Genomic DNA, 24,821 nt, shown 5'->3' with positions numbered 1-24,821 from the left:
TTCAGAACTTTCTTAAAGAATGCATCGAGAGCTGTGATGGGTCACAAGAAGATTACAATACATCCAAAAGGGTGGAATCATGTACCCTGGCAATTTAGTAACCAACAACAAAGTCAAGAAGATTTGCAAACTCACCAGCTTAGAAAGGGAAAAAATACTTCCTCACCCAAATGACAACCTGGAAGCTTCAATGACCACAAGCCCTCTACCATAACGTTTTGATCTAAAAGAGCAGCCAGAACTAAAGGTAGAGTTGAATACTACCCTATTAGAGGGGAGCTGCTCTGGCTTTAAATTGAAGCACTTCTAAAACATCATGTTCCTGACTGCATGAAATGACACTCTTCTCAGGCACAAAGGGAAGACAAGGATGAGAAGAACTGGACTCAGTGGAAAGGGTAAAAACATTTATAATTGCCTTTGCTATAGAAGAGAGAAGGCAGAGGCAGGGCATCTACTGCTAAGTCCTTCCATGCTCTGCTTCATCAAGAATAACTGGGGGAACAGCACATTCTACTCTCGTGCAAAAAGGTCAGTTTCAGGAGTTCCCTACTCCCAAGATCATCTTCAAACCAAGCAGGCCATCATTAATCTCAGTTTTAGGACAGGGATGGAATTGTAGCAAAAAGGATTTTGATCGTGAATTTCTATATGCCACCTTGTTTGTTCACATAACTCAACTAAAGTCTTACTCTGACAGGCATGGGTTTCAACTAGCATTCTACAGCATAAAAAGATGGAGTCCTCACTCAAGCAGGGCAGGAGTAGTCCCAGGTAGAATGTGCTGTGTGTAAAGTTGCTTGAACGGAGAGTCTCCTACCCTAAAGCTTTTTTTCTACAATGTTCTTGGAAGCCACTGGCTTTTGTAAAATTCCTTCACAGTGTGCTCCTGTTTACAACTGGACAGACAGAACCAGTGTGGGTCCTACATGTTGATCTGGTGCTCACAGGAACACTTACAAGGCTTAAGCACTTCACAAGGGAATTTTCCTTAAATTAATTTCAAGACTGAAATAGAAACTGTACCAGTACTGAACAAAACTGAGAAGTACTGTCTTGGGTGTACAAAATAAATGCACAAAATCATAGTATGTACCAGCAGGAGGCTGTAAGCATCTCAGTGGTGGAGTTACAGAATGATGTCATAGCATGTTATCAGCAGGAGGATGTAAGCACCTCAGTGATGGAGCTACAGAATGATGTCATGGCACATATCAGCAGAAGGGTGTAAGCACCTCAGTGTTGGAGCTACAGAATGATGTCATAGCATGTACCAGCAGGAGGCTGTAAGCTCTTTAGTGCTGGAGCTACAGAATGATGTCATAGCATGTACCAGCAGGAGGCTGTAAGCATCTCCGTTTTTGGAACTACAGAAGGCAGGCATTTGTGCTGATAAGAGAGTCATCAGAAGGGAAACTTGCAACCATTACTGAGTTCTGTGCGCCCCTCTAGAAAGATCTGGCAGTTGTATCATAAAGGCTGAAGTGTATGGGCATGACCTTCCTTGGCAGAGAAGTCAGCCTTTATTGCAGAAGAAGTTTACTGGAGAAAACAGTAGTAGTTTTGATGCCAGGAGTAAAGAAATCTGCTAAGATAACTGCTATTACCTTCAGGCAAGGTGATAAGAATGCCAAAGCGCTGAAGGTCTATAGAGTCATGTGAAGAAAAACTAAATGAACTGGAAGTCCCTAAGAAATGACTGCTAAACTAATAGCTTTATAGATACCCAGACAAAAGGCCTTTCATTCAGTGGCTTCAGTAGACAAGCCACATATCCGTTAAATATTTTGTCACAGGTATTAGTGAATTCAACACAGGTGACCTAAAGCAAAGTGTCCATGATTCATTTACAACTACACTCAGTAAAGCATTGTAAGACTGACAGAACAGCATGGCTTTTCCCAAAATGATCCTTTGGCGGGGTAGCAAAATGCGATTCTGATGGCACAGAGTACCATACTGCAAAATATGAAAACGTAAATGTCATACAGTTTTGGCAAGAATCGGTAAAGTACAGTTTTGTACCTACCATAAATGTAGATGTTCGAGGATCCACATTGCTGCAGTCCTAACCATTGGGTAGTCCGCTGTCCAGTCGGCCCGAATACCAAAGTATATGGCTGACGTCGGTCAAGGCGCATTAGACTGACGTCAGGACGTCAGGGTACTAATGCGCATGACCGACGTCATATCCTCAGTCTTTTCTTGCCCCAGATGTCAGAAGACCCTAAAAAGACAAGGCCAAAACCAAAAACACCAAACACTCCTGCACCAAAAATATGTACAATATATACAAAATTACAAGAGTATAACCTCACCCACACAACCACCCCTAAACACAGAGGGGAAGGAGGGAGTAAATTGGACTGCAGCAATGTGGATCCTCGAACATCTACATTTATGGTAGGTACAAAACTGTACTATGTTCTTCATTCCACATTGCTGCAGTCCTAACCATTGGGTAGAATCCCAAAGCAGAGGTAAGGGAGGCTGGCAAATCATAAGGAAGCAGGAGCTGTCAACATGCCTTGCAAAATAGCTGTGGCAAAACCAGCCCTAGATTTAGAGTAGAGAGGAAGGTGGTAATGCTTAGAGAAAGTATGCACAGAACTCCAAGTAGCTGCCTCCAAAATATCCTTAGTTGCCACTCCCCTTAGAAATGCTGTTGAAGTGGCAGTAACCCTAGTGGAATGAGGCCTAATCCCAGCTGGAATCTCCTTGCCATGATGGGAATAACAAAATGCAATGCAAAACCCAATCCACTTAGAAATAGTTTGTTTTGACACAGGCTTGCCCTGAGAACTCAAAGCAAAAGAAACAAACAACTGCTGAGACTGCCTAAAATCCTTAGTCCTGCTTAAATAATAACGCAACTGCCTGTGTACATCTAAAGTGTGCAAAATCTTTTCCCCTTATTTTGGGGATCTGCATAGAAAGTAGGCAAATGAATAGTTTGGTTTAAAGCCACACTAGAAACCACCTTAGGCATAAAAGAAGGATTAGTACGTAATGATACCCTATCCTTATGGAAAATCAAAAAAAGGCTCTACCGCCATAAGGGCCTGCAATTCAGAAACCCTTCTTGCAGAAGTAATGGCCAACAAAAAGCAGTCTTCCATGACAAGTATTTCAATTCAGCAGTAGCCGCAGGCTCAAAAGGTTGTAGAGTAAGTTTCTCCAACACAAAATTGAGATCCCAAGCAGGAGTAGGAGCTCTACGTGGGGTCTTATATTCTTTGCCCCTCTAAGAAATTGCTTGAACAAAGGATGCGAAAACAATGGTGGGTCACAATCATAGTGAGCTGAAATTGCTGCAGCATGAATCTTAATGGAAGAGAAAGACAAACCTTTGTCCAATAACTCAGTAAGATATTGAAGAGCCACACTCAAATTAGGCTCAGAAATCTCCAAATTCTTTGCTGCACTCCAAAATAAAAATCTCTTCCATTTTTCTGCGTACACTTTCCTTGTACTAGGTCTTCTGGCTTCCATAATCACATTTAAAACTTGTTGAGGAAGTTGAGACCTGCTGTGTTTCAAAACAGAATATGCCAGGCTGTTAGATGAAGAGAGTGAAGCTTGACATTGAGCAGGTGACCGTCCCTCTGAGACAACAGGTGTGGAATCAAAGGTAAAGGCCATGGAGGCTTCCTTACCAGACTCCTCAGTAATGGGTACCAGTGTTGCGAGGCCAATCCGGAGCTATTAAAATCATCCTTGGCTTGTCTTGTCTGACCTTCAGGAGCACCTTTGGGAGAAGAGGCAGAGGTGGAAAGGCATACACATGAAGATTTTTCCAACTGAAAGAAAGAGCATCCACTTTCCAAGCTGTGTGATGAAACCTCTTTGTGCAAAACTTTGGCAGCTGGTGGTTTAGTGGAGAAGCGAACAGATCTATGTCTGGAGTTCCCCATGACACTGTCAATTTCCGAAATACATGAAGATCCAGTTTCCACTCGTGGGGATCCATGATTTGTCTGCTTAACACATCTGCTAAGGAGTTCTGTGCTCCCGGCAGAAACCTTGCCTGAAGAGTTAGTTGCAAGCTGAGCGCAGTCTCCCATAAAATCATTGCTTGCCTGCACAACGGGTAAGAATGTGTTCCCCTTGTTTGTTGATGTACCACATGACAGTTGTGTTGTCTGTTAGAATCAACACCTGCCCTGGAAGAAGCAACTCCTTGAAAGCCATTAATGCAAACTGGACTGCTAACATCTCCTTCATGTTGATATGTAGATGCTGTAGTCTGGCAGGCCACTTGTCTTGTATCCACTTTCCATTTAGATGAGCTCCCCAAGCAATGTCTGAGGCATCTGTCGTTAGAATCTGACTCGCCTCTGGCCGGGTCACAGAGAGTCCCTTGTTTAGGTGACATTCCTGAGCCCACCACAAAAATTCCTGTTGAATGCAAGGTATTATTTGAATGACAGTGTCCAAATCCTGGCAGTGCTGTGTCCATACATTTTTGAGATACCATTGCAGCTTCCTCATATGCAGTTTGGCATTGGGAAGCACCAGAATACAAGATGCCATGAACCCTAAGGCTTGAAGGACTGTCCTTGCAGTCAGCCCGGACTGAAGAGATAGTTGGTGGAAGTAAATGGAAAGATTCTTTTGTTTGTCCGGGGTTAAAAAGGCCATCTGGGCTGCTGTATTCAGTCTCACACCCAGAAAGCACGTCTTGAGAGGGTACTAGACTGGACTTTATTTCGTTCACAGAATACCCTAGGCATCTTAGCACTGCTATCACATATTCCAAATGCTGTAAAGGTCTTCCTTTTCTTGAGCCAGAATCAGGCAGTCGTCCAAGTAAGGATAGATTTGAATTCCTTTTAGCCTGAAGTAAGCTATCACTGGAGCCAGAACCTTTGTGAATACTCTGGGCAGTAGATAAGCCAAAGGGCAATGCAGAGAACTGATAATGGGAATTTCCAGCTCGAAACGCAGATACTTCCTGCAACTTAGTCTGATAGGCACATGAAGGTAAGCCTCCTTGAGATCTAAAGTTACCATCCAGTGATCTTTGCCCAGCAGAGGTAAAAGCTGTTGTAACGTCAACATTTTGAACTTGGGAATGTCCAGATAAGTGTTGAGGATAGATAAATCCAAAATTGGTCTCCACGTGTCCCCTTCTTTGGTACTAGGAACAGGCGAGAATAAAATCCTAGGCCCCTTTCTGGCACAGGGACTGGCTGAATGGCCCCTATTTGGAGCAACAGAGAAATTTGCTTGTGAGCCTCTTTTCTTTGCAGAGGAGGAATGTCTGGCATGCCTTTGAAAGGAGGCAAGGTATGGAAATAAAACCTGTAACCGTGGTGAATGATATCCAAAACCCATCTGTCTTGGGTAATTAAATCCCAATTTTCTTTGAAAAGAGCCAGCCTTCCTCCCAAAGGTGCTGCCAGACGAGAATGTACTGGCAGCTGAAAAGGCAGGTCATTGGGTCTGTTTACGAAAGGACTGACCCCTGCCCTCACCAGAAGTCTGAGCAGGTGAACTCCTGTTCTAGGCCTAAAAGAACCTTGAGCTCTGCCCCTACCATGTCTAGACCTACCCCTAGACTGGGAATCATAAGCAGGATATGTCCATCCCTTAGTAGGCCAATTTCTACTAAACTTGGAGGCTGCACCTGCAAAAATCTTTAACAGTTTGCATAGACTTAGCCTTGTCCTCCATTTTCTTTAAAACTGCTTCCACAGGCGAACCAAACAACACGTCAGACTGTAAAGGAGCATCCAAAATCCTTGTCTTAACATGCTCAGCTAAATTCTGATCCCTCAACCAGGCGTGCCTACGAAGAACAGAACCAGTGGCAGCCACCCTCGAGGAGGCCTGCACAGCATCAAAACCACATTGCAATGAATGCTTACCCACCTGTTCAGACACATGAACTAAATCCTGCAACTCTTTACACTCAATACCTTCCGCCAGAGCATCCACCTTAGACTTCAATTGTGAAAGGAGATAATTCTGATATTTTAACATGTGAAACTGGCAATTCAACGCCCTCATGGCTAAAGTGGAAGAAGTATACACGTTCTTTCCCCATCTATCCAAAGCCCTTGCCTCTTTATCAGGAGGAACAGGATTTTTAACAACAGAAGCCTTAACACCTTTAGGCCCCTGAGAAACAGTTTCCGGGTCTGCCCTAGGACTCTTAAAAAGATACTTATGAGCTTCAGGCACCCTATAGTACCTATCCGGTTTAACTGGGGCAGGAGGCAAAGAATCAGGGTTCAGGGAAGCCTCTGCAAAAACATCTTCCACCACATTCAGAACAGGAGGTATAGCTAAAGGCCTATGCTGGGGTAAAAACAAGAATTCCCTAAGCCTCTTCCTGGAATCAGAGAAATCTTGACCTTCCCATTTAAAATGCTCCCTCATGGAATGCAGAGTCTCTGAAAATGAAAAATCCTCAGGAGGAGAAGCTGAAGGAGTAGAATCATCCACATCAGAATCAGAATAAGGAGGATAGTCCTGCAAGTCTTCAGCCGAAGACTCAGAAGCCTCCGAACACTGCTCAAAACTCTCAAACTCAGGCTCCACCCTAGGCCTCTTATCAGGAGGGGGCATAGAACCTCTAATCATAGTAATCAAATCCTCTGCCATTTTAAGCATATGTTTCTTAGGCAAAGATCCTGAAGAGCTAGGAGAAACCCCACTGAAGTTAAACCTGGCCTGCCTCTCAAAGAAGCCTTGGAAACAGAAGGGGAGGCTCTAACCACCTTAGGAAGAGAGGGAAGAACAGCCACCTGAGAAGCCCCTTCAGCCTGGCCTACCTCCTGAGAGGACACATCCTGTAACAGTAAAGTCTCTCCCTGAGACTCCAAAGAAACTCCTGGCAAAACCTCTGGCTCCACTGAGCCTTCTAAAGAACCGACGTCCGGGACTGCCGGTTCTTCCACTCTAGGCTTTGCTGCTTTGTCCTTGCGCTTTTTGGACGAAGCGGGCGTCGGAGCATCCGACGGCATTTTATAATTACAACGCTTCCCAAAAACTAACCAGGCACAGACTAACCTTCTCTTAATAGTGCGTTTGTTAAATCTAGCACAAGAGCGGCATCCAACAACGTCGTGCTCAGGCCCTAAACAAGGTATACACAAGGTATGGTAATCCCTATGAGGTATCTGTTTCCCACAAGAAATACAGTTATTCACTTTTTCTGACATCCGGTTAAATACTGAGGCAAGAAAAAACCAAAATATTCCCCAACGGGGTACTTAGCCAACTTTGATTCGGTCTGAAACTCCGACTTCAGAAAATTTCAGAACGCCAACCTGCACTCGCAAAACTGCTTCTGCATCGGACCATGCGGCAAAAAAAGACTGAGGATATGGCGTCGGTCATGCGCATTAGTACCCTGACGTCCTGACGTCAGTCTAATGCGCCTTGACCGACGTCAGCCATATACTTTGGTATTCGGGCCGACTGGACAGCGGACTACCCAATGGTTAGGACTGCAGCAATGTGGAATGAAGAACATCTACTTTTGAAAAGCTAAAAAAGAAATTCTCTAGCTATACAGCACCAGAAATAAAAGTCTAATGGTGCCTGGACACATAAATGCTTATACCAACATCTACTTTTGAAAAGACAGAAAGATGAATTTCTCTAGCAATACAACACCAAATATAAACTTACAATGGTCCTAGGTCATACACACACTTACACAGACACACAGACTCAGACATTTAATACCCTCAGTTAGTGTAGACTTGGACAGCATAATTAAGCTGATAATGCATGGGTTTTCTCCAGGTACTCATTTCCTCCCACATTCCAAATACATGCAGTAGGTTGACTGGTCACTCTAAATTTGTGGTAGGTGTGAGTGCATATATGTACAGAAGAAAGACTGGCAAGGTTAGCCACCCTGCTGTGAGAACATTGGGTGAAGGTGATGGGCACTATTACTGTGGCACCCCAACCCCACGTACAAAATGAGAAAAAGGGTGTGGATACTGAATTATGGTGCATTTGAAATCAGGAATACTTTCCACACCTGGCTGCAAACAAATGTTATACTTTCTGGTTTTTCAAGACATAGGACTCCTCCAAAATATGCGAAAAGTGTAAAAGATTTAGGATCTTTGCTTGGAAGTGTTTACATAGGTATTTTTATACCCCAAGTAGAATCTAAAATATTTTTTCCTCATGTAGATACCAAACGTTGGAGGTGTGATGGGGAAGAAAGAGGTAATTAGGAACATATTTTTGGGGAGTGTGATGAGTTGGCAAACTTTAAAAATTCCCTGCAGATTACGGTATCAGAAATACCGGGTGAGCAAATTGGTATAACTAAGGAAATTATTATTTTTGTTTTTGAGCTATGATACAGAATCCGAACTGCCTAGACATAGTAAGGCCTTGCTGAGTCTAATTATGGGGCTACGAAAAAACAACTGATAGAAAATGGAAATCAAAGTCTAAACCAACTGTACGAGAAGTAGTGAATATAATAAGAGATAAAGAAACTGGAAATGGGATCTTTAGAAAAGGATGTGAGCAAATTACATATAAAAAATAGGAACTGTAGGAACAATATATGCAGAATAATGTTTTGGAGGAGGAATGAGGTTTAAAAGAAGACAGGATCTGAATGAGATATGTAATGTTTGACTGACAATGACTGGATAGATTCTAAGTGATGTATAATGATTGCAACTAAAATGTGTCAATATGGTTTGTTTTCATTTACATAAATGTATGACAGCCTATGTTATAAGTGATAATTTAATAAAGATGCTTCTGGTTTAAAATGAGACACAGGATTCCGATCTTGTTAAAAATCTTTTGGAATTTTTTTTTGTATCCAATTATGTGTTTATTTTGCAGTGGGTATGATGTTTAGCAATCTAGACCCATAAACAACTCACAATGTTTAATGAACCACTTAAGGACTACGCAATCTAAAAATGTGGTTAAAAGTATTATCTTAAGCAGCTACTGTTTTTTGTGATATCCTTTTACATAGTTCTCTCTTATGTTGTAAAGACTGAGCCTGTTTGGGTTTCGGCCTTGTAAAGCTTTACTGACTACTTTTATAAATGGATCATAGCTACTTTGCACTTGGTCACCTATGTTGGACTCACCAATACTTTTGTCAGAAACCATTACAAATATGTGGCTGTCTACCATGTCCACTGACATTTTCTGTCTTTGTAGACCTTGCATACTACAGCAGTTTGCCAGGGTCATGTAACTTACAAGAATGCACTCCACAGTCTGTGGATTACTAAAACACCTGAATTTTACTAGCTTCTGTTACTGGGCCAGTTTTCACCCATCACACTCAGAGTTAAGCTACACTGTTTTCCATATTCACACACCAATCTCTTGGATGTCATACTGTTTTTTCCATGATCTCTGAAGTTAAACTAGCAAAAAAAAAGAAATGGTTAACATTAATATCAACTTTGTATATACATACACACATATATACATTTGTTATGAACTGTTAAAATGAAATGAAACAGTGTCCAGATTGGTATGAAGGCCTTTAAATCAAAGTAAGCTAATCCAGTTGGGAGCTGTAACTGGAACGTGAAGCAAGCAAACAGAAAGATTTGGCAGATTAAACACAAACCAATCCAGATGGAAAACATGCACAATAATAATTCAGAAAGCATACGCCTCCCACCTACAATTGATAATATAATATTCCCTAAGAGGTCCCCTAAAGATTTCCCAGAGAATGTCACCTCCTTTTGCTTCGAAACAATTTCCTGAAATGATTGAAGGAGACAAATACTTAAGTCAAATTCAAGAGCATCTGAAAGAAAATTTCATGCAAGAAACGAACATTGAGGTATTCGTAAGTAATACAAATTAATTTGTAATTTACTGAAATATAAATTGTACAACAGCACTGTCTTCATTTGGAACAACACAAAAGATATGCCAGTCTAATAAGATTTAAAAGAAAAAATATGGAAACAAGTTATGTTTCCCTGTAAAGTTCCCAGTGCATTTGGAATCGTCTTCTTTTCTTCATTCTTGTTCTGCAAACATTTCTCATCAAGGTTTACTCCACACACCCCTTAAACATTTGTCTGTATCATCCTGCTTTTGCAAAAGTCAGAAAAAAGTCTCTAATAAGGAATATCTTTGATTAAGTGCAAGTACATCTTGACAAGATACAGCTGTACTTGCACAAGTTACCAACTTTTACACAGAATGCAACCTTCAAAGCAGCAACTCAGGCAACAATTAATTTTCTGTCTGGGGCTATTCAACTTTGCAAAAGGCTATATTGGTATCTTGTATGTCAAATGTTGCTAGACATCCAGGTAGGGAATACTTAATGTAAACAAAAAAGCTGGCCCTAAAGTAATTTAAGGAAGAAAAGGTATTTTCTTGAGAAAAAAAAACATAACACCAAAGCTTCAAGAACATAGTTCATTCTGCAGGTAGTCTCATCTCTCAACCTCTTAATGCAAGAAATATGGGCAAAGCCAAAAATACCTTGGGGGACAAAGGCACAAAAATAGGGACAGATTTGAATTATTGCTCTTATAAACTTATAAAGTTGCTAGAATAGAACGTTTTGTGTTAGCTTGCATGTTCTGAAGAAAATGAAGCCTGAAACTCAAATGTCTGTTCATTATTTAGTGTCTTCACTCCTCAATGATTTGCCAGAAAAATACAAATTTTATGAATATCAGACCAAAAGTATGATGCAAAAATTTGGACAGTTGAGAGGTATGCAGGTAGTGATGGTTAGCATCAGACACTGCTCCTAAAGGTGAATTCCAATCAGTTCCCATCTGACAGCTCACCATTTTAATTATGCATCTACTTCCCATCAATGATATGAACTATTATAAAACAAAAAGCTCCCCTCCCTACCAGTGGCTTAATGCGAGAGAAATTGAGCAGCCTCTAAAGAACAACATATTTAGGGAAAATAAAGACCCACAAAACAGAGGAAACACATTCTGAACCGAAACAAGATCCTTCGTCCTTCCATTTCCTTTTCTTCAGAAGAAGACAATGTTAAACCTACTTAACCATCAAGAAGAATTGCTTCACCTGGTCAAAAATGTTCATGTCGCAGCTTTTAGCCATCTGGAAAAATTGTTTTCTTCTTTAGAAAAGTAACTGGAAGGAGAGATTTCTCCTTAGTGAAATGCTGCAGTAACCAAAGAGATGTTTACATTAAGAGCATCACTGAAGAGCATATACAGCAGCTGCATGGGAATTGTGTTGGAAGTGCCACCCCCAGAGAAAAAGTTTGGATTTCTGTTGCAAATGCAGCTTCATTCTGAAAGAAATGCATTCACATTCTTTGTACTCAGACATTAACCCTAGACAACAAGAACTTATTTCTTTTGTCTTTCATCCAGTGTAAGAAAGTTCAGTTGTATAAGGCCTTAGCATAACTAAGTTCTACTGATCACTGTTGCGGTACTACGGACAGATGGGATATACTGCCAAGGATAGTCGTGCGTCCAACCAGCATACCAAAGGCTAGGTGCTTCCTTCTTGAACCATACACGTCTGACATGATGTAAGCCCAAAGGTGGGAGGTACATAAGGGACATACTGGCATGAATTACCTCAGAACTTACTTGCTCCAGGTCAAAACAATGAAGCAAAAGGAGAGGAGATATGTACATGTCCACCAAAGAAAAGGAAAAAACAAGGAAGAAGGGGACTTAATACTGCAACAGTGATTAGCAGGACATCTACACTTATGGTAATTTCTTATACAACTTTACTATGTCTTTCCAAGATCGCTGTTGCAGTATTACTGACAGATGGGAGAGTAAGACCAGAGTTGTGGTCCAACGAGCCCTGTAAGGCAGACCTTGCAAATCCTGCTCTAGCAACAGAAAACACCTTGGACTTGAAATTCTTAGTAAATGTGCGTACAGAGCATCAAGTACCTGCTTCAAGAATAGTTTTAGAATCAAAGCCCTTGAAGACAGCTCCAGAAGACGCTACTGTCCTGGTCAAATGAGCCTTGACAGAAGCTATTGCCCATGAAAGGACTAACAAAAGGAAATGGCATGAAGAAATGGTTTTCTTAGAGACTGGCAAACCAATTTCTTTTCTTGAAAATAGACAGAGATGGTCTGATTTCTTAATGTCCTTAGTTTTGCCCAGGTAAAACCCAACTTGCTTATGGACATCCAATGAATGAAAGATTCTTTCCCCTCTGTTCTGAGGAGAAGGAAAGATTGATGGACTAGTTCAAGGACAACTCATTAATCACCTTGGGCGTGAAAGAAAAATTAGTTCTAAGGGTAACCCTATTTTTTGTGGAAAACAATGAAGGCTGGACTGGCCATCAAAGTCTGCAGCTCAGATACTCTTTTAGCTGATGTACAAGCCACTAACAAAATGGTTTTCCCAAGTACAAAGCTTCAACGAAGAACTGGCAACTGGTTTAAAAGGTTCAAAGGACAGTTTTTACAGAACACAGTTAGAGTCCCAAGAAGGTGAAACAGGCTTTCTTGGTGGCCTGATGTGGAAGATGCCTTTCAAAAACTGTTTTGACTTCAAAGCATGCAGAAAGAGGTGGATCTATTTGCAGACAAGCAGAAATGGCTGATAAATGAGCTTTAACTGAGGTGTATGTCAAACCAGTGTTGAGCAACTCTCACAAATACAAAAGAACAGTAGGGATTTCCATTTGAAAATTGTCCTGTTTCTTATTCTGACACCACAAGGAAAATGTCTTAAATTCTGAAAGATAAAATTTTCTACTAGTGGTTTTTTAGCCTCCTATAAAATCTGAAGCACATCCTCTCAAGTGGTGCCCAAAAAAAATCAAAACTCTTATCACCCAAATTGCAGAGTTTGGAGATGAGGGTGAAAGAGACAGACCTTGTTCTATGTGATCCAGTCCATCCTATGAGGTAACATGCAATGACTGTCCTTGGACAAATGGAAAAAAGGGGGGAACGAGTGGTCTCTGGGCCAAAAGAGAATCACCAACAAGATTTTTGGCTTGTCCATAATTTTGTGAAGAACCGCTGATATCAGTGGCAGGGGGAGGGTAAGCATATAGGTCTCTTCTTCCAAGACAATAACATGGGGCCCATTTTCCTTACCTGATGGCATGGTTCCCTGGATCCTTTCCTGGACCTGCTCGGGATGTCTTCTACCATATTCCTTTCTGAGGATATATATAAACTACTTCAAGACAAAGAAGAAGAAAATTATGAATGGCAACCTTCTAGGCCATCAAGGCTAATCTGCAAAGGCAGTAAGACATGGTACCCTCCTAGATGTCCATGTACTACATGATTTCCTTGATGTTTATATGGTCCTTCTTTTCTTTGGCAAACCAAATCCCCTGTACTTTGATGTTGTTGGAACAGCCTCTTCATGCCAGGTTGTTTGCATTTGTGTAGAGCTCTTGGCAAGTGGAAAAAAACAGAAATAGTACTCCTGGGTTGAGAGAAATTTAGTTGATCCACCAAAGTAACTCCTTCCTGAAGTAAGGCAAGAGATTTGGAAAACTAAGGGGCGACATTGCTGAAGCCAAATTCACTTGAGTTACCACTTTAACTTCTTCATGAGGAATCTGCCATACAGAAGGATTGGGATAGTTGATGCCATGTAACCCAGGTATCTGAAGCACTCTCCTGCTAAGATCATACGCATGAGAAAAAGATTCTGAAAGAAATGTTTCAAAAACAGAACCTTGTCCAAAGGAAGGGAAGCTGTCATTGTTAGAGTGGTGATCAAAATAGACTTCTTCAGGTTCAAGGTGAACTCTAACTATGTAGAACATTAGCAGTGAAAGCGAGATCCCTCAAAACAGTTCCCTCAGGAGCAGCCCGGAGAAGCAGGTCATCCAAGTAAGTAAAAAAAAAAAAAAAAAAAAAAAGTAAATACAGTAAGTAAAAACTTTATTGTCATTCAGACCATACAACAAAAGTGCACAGCTGAACAAAATTATGTTTCTTCAAGCTCATGTAAAAAACATAACCAAAACCATTACAAAAAACAAACATGTAACAATATACATACACGCAACAACAGAGTCCAAGCAATCCAAAGCACCATCTCCACAATGGCAAATCTCAGTCCAGTTCCACCGATCCAACAAAAAACAAATATTAGAAATATGAATCCAGCACACACTACCAGACAATCGGGTCTCCACCAGCCACCCATGGTGCAACTCTCTATGCAGAGGCCTGAACGTCCATGACAGATCAATGACCACGATCTTCATCTTCCCAACAATCTCAATCTTCACCATGCACACCATCACCAACCTAATCTACACACCAGCAATGTCCCAAATCTCGGTTTAGTTCCCACTGACCAACAAAAAACAATCTGATCCAGCACAACACCATCAGACACTCAGGTCTCCACTATCCGCTCGGCGCAAACAGCCATGACCAGACCAACCACCCGGTCACTCCAGCCACTCCAAAGCTCCTCCTAGCAAATCCGAATGATTTAAACGATCCAACTGGTAACCGACACCATGGCATCTGAAAAAAGGACCAGCCTTAGCTGGATAATTCCTATGGAAATCTTGATGATTGGATGTGAAATAGGAAATACACCCCGGGGATCACTTCTGTGTCTCTGCTCAACAGTGGCACAGGAAAATAACTTTCTTGGGTGGTGTAAGCCAAGGAATCATATTGGCTAGGCATATGCAGGCCCTTGGGCCAATAGCCTAGTACCTACCTATAAACCTGGGTACTGGGGAAATGAAAATCTGCTTTAAGTCTTGCATAACTTTCCCCTTTTCTTGTAAGGATTTGAAGATATCTACAGTAGCAGATTCCAAACAGATGTTGTTTATCTGGAGGGTAATCCAGGAGTTTGGCCTTGACATCCTCTGGGAAGGCCTGAAGCCTTTGCCAGAAATCCCAGCGTATAAAAGACACAGAAGCAGGTGCCCTTAAGGATGCACCTGCAGCATTATAACCACATTTAATAGCGTGCCTGGCCACCTAAGAGGCAGGCTTAAAAAAGACAAAGCAAAGGACTTACTATCAGAATCTAGCAAGGTACTGATCACATAGATTAAATAGGATAGATAAAAGGTACCTTGTCATATGGGTCTGGTAATTCACAGCGTAAAAGGCCAATGTAACAGAGCTATAAACATTCTTACCATACCTGTCCAAGGCCCTGCCATCCTTGTGTGTAGGCAACATATTAGGGGAGGTTAATATCTCAGAAGGCATTTCCATAGAAAGGGAAATCACAGCTGCTTCAGAGAAGGGATTTTTATAAATACATTTCTTAGCAACAGGCACTTTATAAAATATATCCAGCTTCATCAGAATGGGAGACTGAGATTCAGGATTCAAAGAGGCATTAGTGAAAAGATCCAGAAGGACCTCCAAGACTGGGGGAATAGGTGCACCCATGTCCAAAAGATCACAGTACCTCTGCTGAACATAACTGATCTTAGTGTCCTCCCATTTAAAATGATGCATTATTTTAACCACAGTATCCCTGAAAGAAAGTTCATGTAAAGGGGAGTCCAGAGATAAGGGGTCATCTTCATCTGAAGCCACAGCCGTAAGGGAATGGATTTGAAGGGATTATGTCAAAGAATCATGTTCTGAATCCTGATCTTCAGGCTCATAGGAAGATTCTCACTCTCTCTTCAAAGGGGTAGAAACAACAGCAGAAGTAGCATGAAAGTACAAAGGGGGGCATGAGAGGTATAATGCCTTTAAATAGCCCAAGTAAAATCTTGCCATTCTTTCTGTGGATGCCTTACTGTCCAAGGAGAAGTATGTTTGCGCTTCTGTTTCTTCTTTGATGGGATATCTGCCTGAATGAAACATTGTGGCTCAGAGAATCTGGTGCTTCCTCCCTAACTGAAATATGAAGAATATTCTCCAGTGCCTTGGAGATAACCAGCCGAAGTTTCCTCTTTCTTGTCTGAAGCAGACATCTTGTCTGGCATAGCAGATGTGTGAGTAGACTACCATACTGGTCTCCGAGAGTGTTGCAATAGAGGGAGCAGCTGAAGGAACTGGATAGTTAAAGAACTCAAGTGAAATAACCGGGACACCTGGATTGGGATGGATAGCCAAAGCCTCATGCTTAGCCTTCTTGGGCTTCTTTTTTGGTAACGGCTGGATGTCAGGGAAGGAAGACTTAGATGACACTGTCATGCATGAGCTCTTTAAGCTTTTATTTTACTAAATAATTCTTTAAAGATGAGGTCTTTGGGACAAAGGACTAACAAATAACACAGTTTTTGTAGTTATGCTCTGCATCAAGTCAAAAATCACACCTTAAGCCAGTGATCCCTCTGAGGAATCTGCTTCCCACAGTCACATTTCCTTCTTTTATGACATGTACAATAATTAGAAGTAGCCATAAAAAAAGGAAGGGTCCCTAACCGGGTACCGATCTACTTAACAGCTAGGAAGCTGTATTACTTATTCATCCCACAAACCAAAGACAAAGCAAAGTTCTGCTTTTGGGCTGACAACAAGGAAGTTCTGAGGTAATTTGTAGCTGTGTGTTCCATATATACCTCCCACCTTCGGGCTTAGGTCATACGTCAGATGAATGGTGCAAGAGGAAGGCATCCAGGCTTTGGTATGCTGGCTAGATTTATGGCTATCCATAGCAAGATACCTTATCTGTTAGTTACACTGCAATAGTGACCTTGGAAGCACATCTACACTATATCTGTTCCATACAAATAATTTCTTTTTATGCCAGCAAGTCTTTAGAAAAGCTGATCATATCATCCTCCACCCCTTGTACGATCACTTCCTTGTATCTAACAAACTAATGATCTGATGATGGCAGATTGCCTGCTGTTGATTTTCTAACATGCCTGTCTTGGGATTAGCATGATGACATCTTATGAGATGTTACCAGAAACACTCAATGCTTTGATCCTTTTGTGTTAATAGGGATTTACTAGAGAATCCTTTCTAAAATTTCAGTATGGCTGTATAACAATTTTATTAATTTGTTAATGTTCTTCTATTTTTATGCCTCTTTACTAAGAAAAAAAAAAACTTTAGTGAAACTTCACTAACCTGAATAGAATACAGCTACATGCTCTTCCATAGACAGAGACCCAAAGATATGATAGCAAACTGTTAGTGAGCTTCAGGAATTGGTTTTAAAAATTATGGAGAGATTTCTGAAGCTATCCCTTGGTCAAAAAAAGAAAAAAAAAAAAAAAAAGCAGCAACATATATCTAGTGAGGGCAGCTACCAGTCCCTGTAGGTAGCAGTTGCCCTCAGAAACCACTAATTTATCCCCCCCCCCCCCATAAAAGACTACAACCATTTAGTGTCTGTGGATTCTCCTGAAATACTTCCATGGTTCACCACACTCCCTCTTATCTTTACTTCCAGACAGTGTAACTTAAGACATGGCTTCAGCAGAAGACAGTGCAACACTTTTATTGCTCTCCTCTGTATTACCTCTGACTATGGTCTAGTGCAAATGAGGTCAAATATAACAGCAATAGAACACCAGGACCTTACCAGCCACCTCTATATAGTGATAATACCTTACCTGCTACTGTTGTTTACTCCTCCTATTCATGCCAGTGCTCCACATTCCTTTTTGCTGCTTTTTCACACTGCTAATTTAGCTTCAAATTAACTGAGGTCCCTTTCAATTTCTTTTGTCCTTATTGCTATCCATCCAGTTGTGTGTTTCTTCTATATACAGAAGCTTAAATTCAGTGTAGAAATTCAGGGTATGTTTAAAACTATTCCAATGTCCTTCCTAAGTTCCTTTACATATTTTCTGTATCTTCATCAGCATCAGCATCCCCCCCTCTGGGAAATCCTTCAACAAAAAGCATTCTTTTCCTCATACACTTTCTGCAGTATCACCTCAACAGATGGAACAGCCCACATTCTGATGTCAGTAGTGCACACTTAGCAATAAGCAGATGTTATTCACTGTAACTTTCCATGTCATTTTTCTTTAGCAGATGCTGTATCCATGCTATAATGCTATGTACCAGTCACAAGCCAATATGTCCACTAACTTTTTGTACACTACTATGTTACCTTACTGAAATCCAGGAAGGCTGCATCTACAGATTTTTTTCTGGGTTACTACTCAGATTATCAAATCAAAGAAATCTACTAGTTTTAAGTTCATACATCTTATTTTACTGTGTAAAATTAGAACTGTACAGAAACTATATCAGAAAGGAAGGAATACCATTTCATTCATTTCACTAACTTGTTATTTGCAGTATCCTTGATACCCTGACCTCACAGCCTTCAAAGCTAAATAATATACCCTCCTACATTCTTGATTAAATAAAAACAAAAAATACTGTGCTATTACTCTTTTGAAGAAAGGCTTCCAAAGAGTGATACATAGAAGAATAAGAGAAAACTGTGTTCATTCCTTTAATATATGGGTTATATAGAAGTGTATTAAATTTGTATGGCATGACCCTTATGATGGGAAGACATTTTGTTTTGGGTCTAATGTCCCACAACATTCTAGGTATTATTCTAGGCATGCCAAACCTATTTTAATAGTGAGTCCATGATTTTTATTCACAACTAGAATCAAATTGAGATGCTACTCCTTTTAAGATTGACATGCTTCCATTTCTGTAAAGAGGAACCACAGCTTAGTTCCTCAAGTTTACAAACCTTACCTACTTCTCACGATTCACTGAATCAGTTTAGAAGTTTAACTATTCTTCTCACAGTTCTGTATACATTCAGTGATTAGTGTGATCACTTCCACTACCCCAACCTTCTTTAGCTTCTGAAATTCCATCCTGATCATTTCTTTGTGAAAGGACTAATAGAATGGATGGGAGATCGCAGATATACCCCAGGGATTACTTCAGTGTCACTGCTTGACAGAGGCACAGCAAAATAATAGGCATAGTTTTCTTCAAACTAAAGGGGTGGCGAAAGCCACATAACTATGGGCTAGGCTTATAAATGCCCTTGGGCAGATAGCCTAGTATGAACCTATGAACCTATAAGATGTCCAACATTCTTGGCTAGTTCTATCAGTTAGAATTTTTATTTTTAATTTCCCTCCTCCTCCATAAAAACTGATCAGGATTTATATCACCTGTATCAGTAGCACTGTGAATGTAGGGGTATGGTACATCCTGGCCCAACCAGCCAGATTTTGAAAGAATGTGATAGCTTAGCAAAATTCAGATGCAAAACAAAAGGAATGTAATACACTGTTTCTCTCAAGTTATTCCAGAAAAAGCAGGACAGTGATGAGCACAATTAGTTTTTTTAATTTAAACTGCATTTATTAATACAGCAAACAATAAATATAAAGATTTATTTACACCTATTTAAATGCTTTTCAACAAGTATTACTATGAATTCATTTAAAAATAATAACAATAATAATGACGTATTTATATGCATAAGTACAGTGTAGTTCTGTCCATATTAGATTTGTCTGGATCCAGATTATAATATTTTAAGGGTGATAATCAGTCTGATGACAGCTGGTGTTTCTGTCCATTCAACTTGTATTTTTTCATGATTAATCTTTTAAACTTAATTGTATCAATATCAGAATTTCTTTGTGTATACAGTAGTGTGTTGTTTTCGAGTGTTCGGCTAAACAGGATTTAACCACATGTGAAAGAACTAACCTGTTCACACCCTGTTTATTTAATGCAGGTCTACTTGGCACCTCCATTATCCAATATGCAAAAATTCCAGGCAGTTTTTCTGAAACATCATAACCCATGTGCTGCATAGCATCTCACAAATATAATGTATTTTAATAAAACCAAAAATCTGTACAGTTATTGCAGCTTTTCAATTACTTTGCATCTATTCAATTACTTTGCATCTACATTCTCTTTTCTCTTAACATTCTTAAAGGTGTTAGAAACTACCAGTGTAACACTCATTTATTCATCCCAAATGTATGTATATTTTTGCACGGAAGAACTCCTCACATACTTTCCTCAGTATGTAACTGTCACATTAACATTTTCATTACTTTTCCGTTATCACATAATTCAAATCTGACATCATTAACTTTCCTCTCAATACATCAGCATACAAAGTTTCACCTCTACCTTTTCCAACACTCTTCTGTTTCTCCCAAGGTGCAACTTTTTCTCAATTCATATATTTTCTTTTCCTTAAGATAACTATAAGCTCCTAGTTAACCTCTGATATACTCTCAACTACTGAAGTTCTTTCTTTAAATTAATCCACTGAACTGAGTTAAAAAGTTAAAAGCAGCTATTGTACATTAGGTAGTGCGGCATCCTCTAACCTGTTGTGTTAGTCTAATTAGCCTACCGATAGCTTCTCCTGTTGCATTAGAATTTCCTACAAATTTTTTAATCCTTTTCTGTATTTTAAATATTCCAGCATGATGATGTGCAATGGATAAATGCCTTGCCATTAAAATAATTAGTAAATTGCAACCTTCAATTCAAAACCTTAACTGCATCAAGTGTTACAATAGATATCTGTAATTTTCAAATTTCCAAATGTTTTTGTCAGTTGTACCCTTAAATTCCTTTCTTGTTACTAAAACTAACTAAACCAAGTTGGAGCTTTCCTGCATTTCAAGAGTTACCCAAACCTCTTATTTCCCTACTCTAGCAACCATTTTTTTCTTAGTTAAAATTTAATCCAGAACTCCCTCCAAAATGCTGGAACACAACACACTTGATAGGATTTTGTCTATTTTTTATGAAATCAGTATACAACCTTCAGCAAATATTCTAACAAAACTTATATTTTCTTCTATTAAGCTATCCCTACTTATTTCCTGACTTTTACAGCAAACTCCTAGTATAAATACTACAGTCACCAAGGCTACTATATCCACTATTGTTTGCGATGTCTGTCACAATATCACGGATTGGAAATCTCTTTGTTTATCCTTATACAAAGTATTTAATCACCCCAGGAAAGTGACACCAACATTTCAATTTTTAAGAACTTCAAACATGAATTTCCAGATGACTGTTTAAAATTACTTTCTGGTGTCAAAACAAAGTTGTCTGTATGAATATCATCAGTTTCTTCTTTCCATTTCAAAGAAAAAAAACTATCTGGAGACCAAAGGTTGTGTACACTCTTGTTGCACATACATTCAGATCTTTTTTGACTCAGTTTAGTTAAGATGTTAATATGTTTATGAGAATACTGACACCCACACTTATTACTGAGATTGGCCGACAGTTTTTGTTGGATCTTTTGGGTTGTTTTTATATTTTGGAAATCATATTTTTTTCATTGAAAGTATAGACGATTTGTATCTCTAATCTTATTAAACAACTTAGCTAACAAAACATATAGATGGTGTTCTCTCCATTTATAGTATTCAATAGGAAAGCCATCTGGATATCCATTTTATTATTTTTTTTATTCCTTTAATTCTCATTTTGACTTCTGTCTCACTTATGTCAGACTATAAACATCTAATATTTTTCCAAATATCTTTCCAGTATAAACTAAATCTATGTAAACTATCACAATACTATTTTTGAAAATTCAGTAGTTAAATTCTGTACTATTATAAAGGGTGTCAAAAATTTATGAATTCTTGCTCTAAGAACAAAATTTCACCACTTGTAGACCTAAAACGTTGTACTGGAATACTGCTTTTCTTTCCCTTATATACCATGCTAAATATTATCTGTGCCTCTGTGTAACCTCAATGTTCACGTTTAGCTAAAGCAATTACTTCTTCTTTTGCAAATCAAATAGATACTCTGATGATACTTGTTCTGTTTATAAGGAAAATATATCACCAATTGAGTGCAGTGTGTTATCTACATTTCCTTGTGTCTTTTGTAATTCAAGATCTAGTTCTACTAATTTATTTCCTTTTGATCTTCATATTTTACCTTGCTCTCAGGCATTATTTTTGCTATTGTCACTTTTACAGTATCTCATCAAATCAGTCCCATATTTTCAAAATTTTTAAACATTAGTTCTTTAATTTGTTTGCAAATTTTTCCAAATACTCTTTTTCATGTTTTCATTACTAAGGAACCTTACATCCAGTGTGTATTTTTGATAAGTTACAATTCATCAGTAAATGAACAACAGCTTGAACTGAAATAGATGCATCCTTTAATGAAATGTCAAGGAACAGACTCCTTTATAGCTTGTTTATTAAAGAACATTTTAATGTTTTAGCCTATGTGCTAATAATTCTTCTAAATGTAAATTCTTTGAGTCTACTATTCCTCTCTTGCCATGAATGACATATCCATTCCCCCTTAACTTCTCTTTTTTTAGCACTTCCACCAGGTTTTATATTATTCTGTTTACAGACTTCCAGTCCATGCATGGTTTTAGGGTTAAGGTGATGTCTCCTCCAAGTATATGATTTACATTTACTTTTTCTTTTTAGTTCTAATCTTATCCCACTCATTCGAAAAAAAAACATAAAAATTAGGCTCATCTCTCTCTTTTTGGTGAATACATGGTTCCAGTTTTCCAACAGCCTTTTGTCTTAACATAGAATATGAATCATCCACCCTCATTACTACAGACAGAATTACTTAAGCGAAGTCAGATCTAAAGCCTGCTAAATAAAATAGTTACTTCTTTCTTACTCCCTCCAAATCTGATATGTATTTCAACTTCCTGAAAATCCTATTTCATCAACTTATCTTCAACTTGTTATTTCAGTGTAGTCTCTCATAATAACATAACTTGATCATGTTTACTAAATATTGTTTCTTCTTATTTTTCACAGAATTTGAAATTTTCCTAAGCTCAAGAAAATGAAAGCAAGTTTTACTTCTACTTTACTTAACTGCCTACAATACTTCTCACTAGGGTTGCACTCCACACATTTCTTAAAACAAACATGTCATACTGAGTTAAGGGATTCCCCTTTTCAGTTATAAATCCAACAATCAGATCCCTCCTCAATTGTAGTAAATTTGTCCTAAGTAGATGCCCTAAACCCCATCAAAAGAGTCAGGACAATAAAATAGAGTTAAGAATACTATCAATCAGCAAAGCAAAATTATAATTATATGATCCTTAACTTTTATATCTAAAAAATATAACACACTTCACTATTTGCTAATTGACTAAAATTAACACTCAAAGCAGAATAAGGTGTGTACCCCTTACCAGCAGCAATCTGGAATGGGCATTTTTATACAGAGAGCTTTATAAAAGTGCAATAAACTCGCAATATGCTTTATAACAGCAATATCAAACTGGCTCCATACTAATACTTAAAACATTCAGTATTACAAGTAACAAGTAATGCATCAATACATATACAATATATGAAATATAAAAGTTTATCACTTAAAAAACTCTAAATTAATAATAATACAATACATTAATCTAAAGTAGTAGTTCACCATTTGCTAATTTTGCAAATACTCCTAACAAAATGTGTACCCTTATTTGCAAATTATTACAGTGTGCATTTCTATAATGTTTATAAAACTGTAACAGAACTCTGTATACATGTTTCATGATATTAATACTAAACTGTATTTTATAATGTTTAGGCATTCACTATTATAAAAAACATGTAAAGCATACAGGAAATTTTCTTGAAAATAATACATGAGAAAAGAGAGCCTGCTATCAATCAAGAAATGCAGACTTGGGGGGTGGAGCCCAGATGGCCAACTGAGAGCAGTGAATTTTTAGAGCTCCATAAACTAGTATAACAATATAGGAAAATTTTATTATTTTCAAATTTAAAACGTCCGAAATCTATAGATAAACTACTAAACTACATAAATATCAATTTTGGTAGAGATATATAACAATTTTCCTGTCAAGTGACTTGGAGATTGAGTCACTGAATAACAACAACTCAAGGAATTCTCATCCCGATGCTGCTTTGAAAAAAGAACTGCAATTGATGACATCTACCTTACAGGAACTATCTTTGAAGATGGATTTCTTCAAAAATGACTTAGAAAACCTCAAATTAAATTCTCAAAAACAGACCGATAGTCTTAAGGAACTATTACAGCAACACCATACAAAAATGACAAAGATAGAGACTTCTTTAAATGACACTGAAGGGAGACTCAAAGAGGAAGAATTCCAAAAAGAAATTCTGCTTAAACAGAATACATGGCTGCTTAACTAAATAGATGACTTAGAAAACAGGGAGAGGAGAAACAACATAAGGATCTTTGGTCTGCCTAAAAACACTAAAGGAGAAGACATTATTTCATTCTTAACCTGGATTCCTGAATTTTTAGACTTGAAAGAGGGACTTTCATTTGGAATTGAAAGGTACATAGAGCACTGAGGAAATACTCCACCTAGATCCATAGTTATAAAATTTCGTTCATTTCTGGACAAGGAACTAATATTAAAATCTACTTGGAGAAAATCACCCTTAAAATACAATCAAAGCCTGATAAGGTTCGACAATGATTATTCTTCCAGAATACTAGAACAAAGGAAAAAAGTCTGGCCAATAATTAAACTGTTGAAACAAAACAACATGAAAGCACAGCTGGCCTTTCCATCCAAGATAAAAATACTTTTTGCCAATGAGATGAGAACCTTTAATGACTTAGAAGAAGCTACTCTATTCATCAAAAACAACATAATGTCTATTCCAGAAGAAATGAAATGGATGGCCCCTACTCTTAAAAGAATAAAAGAAACAAATCTTTGGACTGATGCTAGAAAGAAGAAACAAAACAATGATTCCAAGTTAGCTGTCCCAAAAAAATACTCTTACAACTAGAGTCACAAAGTATCAACTGATATGGTACATCAGTTGTCATCTGTTTTTATGTAAAATAAAAAAGGAGGGTTTCTTAAACATCTGAGAAACAGTAACAGTTTATTCAGAATGTTCAGAGAGACCAATAATTCTTCACAAACAAAGGTAAGTTAAGATGAGTTACTATTTACAT

The 24,821-nt window shown here is 38.6% G+C and overlaps 1 protein-coding gene across 2 annotated transcripts in view; it reads right to left on the bottom strand.

Moving 5' to 3' along the window:
- Positions 1-24,821, bottom strand: part of PDXDC1 (pyridoxal dependent decarboxylase domain containing 1) — a 674,140-nt gene that overhangs the window by 284,461 nt on the left and 364,858 nt on the right. The window contains exon 14 of one of the 2 annotated variants that reach the window (XM_044089172.1): positions 9,645-9,725. The exons of the other annotated variant lie outside the window; for it this stretch is intronic. Within the exon in view, the coding sequence (XP_043945107.1) occupies positions 9,645-9,725 (81 nt within the window). The remainder of the gene's footprint in view (positions 1-9,644; positions 9,726-24,821) is intronic. 2 annotated transcript variants of the gene reach the window in all.

The sequence above is a fragment of the Protopterus annectens genome, chromosome 12.part0 (assembly GCF_019279795.1).
Source record: "Protopterus annectens isolate FY-2018-M chromosome 12.part0, PAN1.0, whole genome shotgun sequence".
NCBI classification, from domain to species: Eukaryota; Metazoa; Chordata; order Ceratodontiformes; family Protopteridae; genus Protopterus; species Protopterus annectens.
The sequence above is the reverse complement of the archived record's forward strand: the minus strand, read 5'-3'. Positions and strand labels throughout refer to the sequence as shown.